Source organism: Amblyomma maculatum, chromosome 10, assembly GCF_055883805.1.
Source record: "Amblyomma maculatum isolate TAMU_Amacu chromosome 10, ASM5588380v1, whole genome shotgun sequence".
NCBI lineage: Eukaryota > Metazoa > Arthropoda > Arachnida > Ixodida > Ixodidae > Amblyomma > Amblyomma maculatum.
In genome coordinates this window covers 105975042-105981134 of record NC_139353.1, presented here as the reverse complement: position 1 = coordinate 105981134, position 6093 = coordinate 105975042, and the positions used below count along the sequence as shown (strand labels likewise).

At 50.6% G+C, this 6093-nt stretch overlaps 1 protein-coding gene across 1 annotated transcript; it reads right to left on the bottom strand.

Annotated features, from left to right (window-relative positions):
- Positions 1–3163: 3163 nt before the first annotated feature.
- Positions 3164–4932, bottom strand: LOC146177194 (matrix metalloproteinase-14-like). The gene is made up of 3 exons (XM_084581486.1): positions 4781–4932; positions 4521–4653; positions 3164–4477 (listed from the first exon to the last, which is right to left on the bottom strand). Exons 1-3 carry the CDS (start codon positions 4930–4932, stop codon positions 3164–3166), a joined length of 1599 nt encoding a protein of 532 aa, XP_084437612.1.
- Between the last annotated feature and the right edge of the window lie 1161 nt (positions 4933–6093).

Sequence of the window (6093 nt, the reverse complement as noted above, 5' to 3'; positions counted from 1 at the left end):
GCTTCTATTCTTGTTTTAGATGTGTAGCGATTTGCAGTTTGTGCTCATTGTCTTCAATTCTGCATGTGAGGTCACAGTGCTCTGCTTTGAGAGCATTTTTTTTCTGAATTTAATGAAATGACAGTTAACTGGGGAGAAGGCGAATTGATGAAGGCTTGCAGTTTGTACAACACAATAAGACACAGCTAGAGATGGCGCAAAATCAGTTGGGCTGAAGAGAATTAAAATTTTAATTTTTTTATAGAATTTTCAATTTTACTCCTTTACCACCCCATCGATTATGTGCCATCTCTAGCTGTTTCTTATAGTGCTGTAGAAAATGCAAGCATTCAACAATTCACCCTCTCCCCAGTTAACTGTAATTTAAAATTTAGAAAAAAAAATGCTCTCAAAGCAGACTATTGTGTGATCTCATATGCAGAATTGAGAACGATGAGCACAAACTACAAGTCGCTACACTCAATAGTGAATGCACATGCTGAATGTATGAAGAACACATGCTTCTCCAGTCCGAATTTTTATTGCACTCCATCTACAAAAGTAAAAGCAATCAGCAAATAAACTTGTTGACAATATGGATTTGAGAAGCCTTTTTTGAAGGTTCTTCTGCAAAAGTAAATTCCAAACAACCTGCACTGGCAAAAAAAAGTTAAGTTACAGACATGCATGCAAATGCACTGATGTACACTCGCTGGAACCATCCGCCCTGAAGGTTCTGCATAAAAATACTTTTTTTATAACTTGCATAGATATCTAAAATCATAATGCACACTGAAGGCATTGGCTGATGAGCTAAATTCAATGGCATATCGTAAGCTCCAGGTTCTGCCTTTTCCAGGGGTCTTTAAGACAGACAAAATTCCAGCAACCTGCAAAGACACAAAAAAAGCTCAAAACAATCGAACGAGCCAAAGGCAGTGGCAGTTGAGCTACGTGCCTGAGTTTTGTGAGGTTTTTAAGAAAAGAAAAATAAGCATGGAGAAAGGAAACACCAACATACGGTGATACCACTAGCATCTATTCAAAATGCCCGGACCTACCATGAACGCCACTTGAAATCATTCACCTAGTAGGCCATGCATGAAAAAAAAAAATCCCTTATAGCTCGCACCACAAAACGAGGCGAGGCCGAGGCAGTTCACGGTAGGTCAATGCTTCGTGCATTGACCTACCGTGAACTTAAAGAACAATCTTTTCTAGTGTGTTTAGAGAAGAAAGTTTTATTCACCCTCTACATAACAGAAAAACTTAAAGTGAGCTGAGGTTACTCATTTGAAAACGCTACGGTGCAAAGATGACAACAAAAACGAATAAGGCACTACATGCGCACAACTTCAAACTATTTATTGGAGGAAAACACGAATATTCTACACCTGATGCCAGTGAAGTACCGGAATGTTTTCAAAAAGACTCGTATAATTCCACATCTTCAACACGACCATTAGCAACAAAATAACGCCTCAAGATATATTACTTCAGTTCTACATTTGCTACCGCACATACTTAGCACACATCAGTGAAGTTAAGAAAGCCAATACAATACAGCTAAGTTGCTTGTTGGGCGAGTTGGTTGGACAGTACGTTAAAACAGCGCTAGAAACATGGACAGATAGAAAGACAATGTTTCTAGCGCGCTAGTCAGACGCATCTGCGGTTCAACATCGGCGCGCTGCATTCACCATACAAGAGAAGTGAAAAGTTACTTACTGTTGAGAAATATGAGCTCCATATCACAGCACAGCAGTGGTTGTAAAATACAGCGCGGGAAAGCTGCAAAATCAGCGTAAATGTCCAAGCGCGGGAAACAAAGACAGCAAACCGAACACACACCGTCGAGAGCACGTTGAGCAACCGTTGAGCATGTCGAAAGACGAGGAAAGATGAGTTGAACGATTGGTGCGCGCGGGTAGCAAGCAGTCGCTAGCGACTGCAATGCCAAAATGCTAATAAAGCAATGACTGCCTACAAAATACAACTACTACAAAAACAATTATGAGTTTATTTTATTTTGTTTTTCAATTTAACCATATGCTTTGCAAAGAAACAAGAAAAAAACTTGAAATAATAAAGCAATGTTGACAAATCATAAATTGCATCGGCATCGAGCAGAGCGCCACCACGCAGCAGGCTTCAGCGTCCGGAACGATGTTTGAGCGTACGATCGGCTCTCCTGCTGACTTTTCTCTTGCCCAAGCAACAAACATTATTTGCTATGCATTTTCCGGCAGTGGGATGATTTTCTCGTGCTCCTAAGCAAGCCGGAGTAGAAGCATGTCATTCGCGTGCCTCCAGTCTTCTTTCAGGACCCGTATGCTACCCCAGTGCGGCCGTACGAGCGGCAATACGGTGGTTTTCTGGTGTTGGCCAGGCAAGCTGGAATGAAGAGGCATTCGCAGCATAAAAAAGTGTTGTCATTCGCGCCTCCCCTCGTCTTTCAAGACCGGTGTGCAACTCAGTGCAGTCTTACGAGCGGTAGGTTAGCTGGACCGAAAATGACGGGGCATTGGTTCCCGCTAGAACGAACCGCAGTTTCAAAGTTCGAGGTTATTTTAAAGCGGTCTCTTACCTTCTGTTCCTTATCAAATAATCAAGTTGAGACATTGGAGTAATGCAAAGCTGTCTAACAATTTATGTGCCGTAATTATTGCTTAATTCCATGGCTGCAATAAACCATGCGTAGAAAATGTTCGCTGTGATTCGTGTACATTCTTTGAATAGGGATTCAACATTCTGAACAGGGGAAACATGGAGTATTTTTTGTGGACTTTTAGAAGTTAGTAAACCCTTTCTACAATAGTATTTGTGAAACGCTTCTGAATAAACATCGCTGAGAGGTCTTTGGAAAAACATTTAATTGATGTCTCCAAAAAAACATATCAGAGACGTCTTTGAAAAGGTGTCTTAGTATAGACGTGCTAACGAAGTTTTCCAGGAAACTTCTTTCCGTCGACGTCTGTGAGAGGTTTTGTTCTAGAACAAGATGTTTGTAGCCTTCCAGAGCTGTTTAAAGAAGTTTATTAGACGTTATGTGTTTCGTGGGTAACGACCAAACTGTGGAAAGCAATAACGACCAAAAGGACAAAACGGTCCGACTGCCCCCCCCCCCCTTGGTGGTGGGCTCCTGCAATAATTTGGCTGCACTGGGCTTGTCCTCGCAGCCGAACTAGGACCCAATGCGTCGCGCCTTGTTGTCCAGCTTGAAACACTGATCCGAAAAGTGCCAACAACTTTCCGATCTGTCGCAAACGTAGACTCGCTCGTCGTCGTCCACAAAGGCGGCCAGTATTCTGGATCGCGGATAGTTCTTGATGTCGGACGTGCTGTACGCGGGACCCTCCACGCGATTGGCGTGGGCGGACATGCGCCAAATGCTGGGCCCGCTAATGAGGTGCACTCGCCTCTGCGTGCGCTGCCCCAGTTCCGCCATGTGCAATTCTACCGCCGCGTCGATCTTGTACACGTGTTCGGGGAGCCCCAATTCCGAAAGGGGCTTGGAAGTGTTGCCCTCGAGAACGTCGTCGCGGTACAGCCAGTAGCGGTCCCCGGACACGAGCACCGTGCCCTGACTCCAGTCGAACGCCGCGTCGACCCGCTCTGGCCCACCCGTCCACATGGAGGTTATGGAAACCGGGTAGAGCGTGGGGTCCACTCTCTTTGTTTGTCGGCTACGCCGCCACATGCTGTTACCTTGGAATGCAAACAGCTCGCCGCGCAACGTGACCACGGCGTCCAGCGCGCGCACCGTGCCGTTGCACAGGTCTAGCCGCTTCTTCTTCTTCTTCTTCTGCGAGGGTCTCTTTCGGCGCCACGTGGTGCGGTTTCGGGCGTAGTTGGGGTACGGGTGCGGGACGCCGGGCAAGCCGTAGATGCGAGCAATGCCCATGGCGTCGTCGTACGGCAGCACGTACGGTTCCTTGATGCTGTGGCTGTAATAAGGGTGCATGACGGCTTCCTCCACGCTCGTATGTAGCAGGCCGAACGAGTGACCGAGTTCGTGTAAAATGACGTGAAATATGGAGACGCCGTTGGCGCCGTTCACGTCCAGCTCGTGCGGTTCGAGCCAGCGTTCGTCGGCGTCCAAGTGCACGTCTCCGCCCAGCTGTTTGCCCGGAAAGAATGCGTGCGCCAGCGTGTGTCCCGGGCCATCGAACGAGTAGCCGTCGCCGTGGTCGCCCCTGGCCAGAGAAATTCTAATGTCTACGTCGGGCGAGTGCCACGGGAGGTATTGAAATCTGAGCACCGTGTAATTGCTCCACACTTGGAAGGCCTTGCGCGCGTGGTGGATCCAGGCGCCCGGCATGCCCGGCTGGAAGCTCCACGTCAGGTTGGTCCTGTCCCACTGGGAACCTTGCAGGGCGAAACGGCGGTGCCTGGCGCCCTGCGGAGGCAACAGGTCGGGCAGGCCACATCGAGGCCTCCGCATGGCAGCGAGGGTTGCCTCGTCCAGCTCGCCCGTGACGGGCAGCCGGAGAAATTCCTGAAAGCAGCGCATTGTGCACGCGAGATTGTGGGTTGAACACGAGACTGTGTTCTGCTGTGTAATAGTAGCCGTAGCGCTTTAGGTATTCAACAGCCTCGTAGTTCTGTTCGACGACTGCCAGGGCGGCAGCTGACAGCGTCAGCAGCGGAAGCAACAAGGCTGTTGTCATGGCGCTTCGGGGGATTGATTCGAGTTGCACAAGGGGGTATTGTTGGAAAATTGCCCTTTATTATTGGGGAACTTTATTATCGGGGAATTTCGGGGAAGAATATTCTCCTAATGGTCAATGGTCTCAAGTACGTAGCCAGCGTGCACAGCGACGGCTCGTCCATGCTGGTGCCGAGACTGCCCAGACGCCCTTGGGCCAGGGCCAGGCTCATGAGACGGCGGCTGCCGCCATTCACCGTGCTCCACGCGAGCCGAGACGCCTGCTTGGCGTTGGCGTAGCCCATTAGCTCGGTTGTCGATCCATGAACACGGGGGCCTGCACCACGTTGTCCAAGGCGACGGCGTACCTGCGAACAAAAAGAAAGGCCTAGCGGTTAGGCCTAGGCGCCAGCGAGCCCGCTTATCGCCGCCGCTCACCTATCTAGTTCCTCTTGCTCTCGCAAATATTTGTCGCCGTCCTTGCTGCAGTTTGCATAAGCCAGTCGGCGAGCAATGGCGTACATGCAGCGGCGGTTGCGCGCCACGACGCCATGCCAGGAGGCCGAGCGCTTGCTCGAATACCACTCGGCCCCGTGAGTGATCCTGGTGTTGTGCACGAGCAGTCGATGGTACGGATCCTCCTCCGTCAGCGGCAGGGTGCACGATCGCAGGGGAGACAGGGGTCCCAGGAGACGGTGCATGGCTTCCCGCATGACGACGCTGGCTGCCGACGCGGTCCAGGCGGCGGCCACGCCGCTCACCGAAGCCTCGTCGTCGGCAGCTACGCTGGCGCGAAACCTCGGGGCCCATCGCGGCCTCTTGTTGTAGGCCACGGAAGGCGAATCGTCGTCGGTCGAGTAGCTGCTGTCGTCGATGCGGTCGGCACAGTACGGGTACACATTGGTAGAAAGGAGCCACAGGTTTGGGTTGTTGGCGGCGGCCCTGCAACACAGTAATATATGCAAGCCTGAAATTTGTACATTACTACTTACCTCAGGAGGCCAACCTGGTCCTTGATACTTTGCTCGTAGGTGTAGTGATCCAATTTGAAATCGCCGCACTAGGCAGCAAGTTCGCAGAGCCACGTCTCGACGAAGCCGCCCGCCACTGCCGAGCGCGCCACAAATTGGCAGCTGCCTCGTTGGCCCAACTTGACCAACCAAGCGCACCACTCGGCAAGCCCGGCCGTCATTAATTGATTGGGGTGGGCTGTGGAAATTGTCAACCACACCTTGGTCTTGCCGGGCCCGTTGAGCAGGAAAGTGACTCGCCAGCCCTCTTCTTCGATAACGAGGTACAACACATCGCTCAGGAATCCCGGCGGGGGGTACTTGTACGGTCTGTATTGACACAGATCCGTCAGCCACTTTGCACAATCTGGGTCCAGAGTCTCGCCGCTCGCCAAACGACCGCCCAGTGGGAGCTGGATCAACGGTTCCGCGTACCAAGAGTTGTGCTGAAAGGGA

Bases quoted from the DNA above. Each gene is read 5' to 3' on its own strand.
- LOC146177194 (XM_084581486.1), bottom strand. From the start codon at position 4,932: ATGGGCTACGCCAACGCCAAGCAGGCGTCTCGGCTCGCGTGGAGCACG. The intron at 4,654-4,780 runs GTACTTGAGACC...AATCCCCCGAAG, and splicing joins TCGCTGTGCACGCTGGCTAC to CGCCATGACAACAGCCTTGT. The intron at 4,478-4,520 runs GTGTTCAACCCA...CGCTGCTTTCAG, and splicing joins ACACAGCAGAACACAGTCTC to GAATTTCTCCGGCTGCCCGT.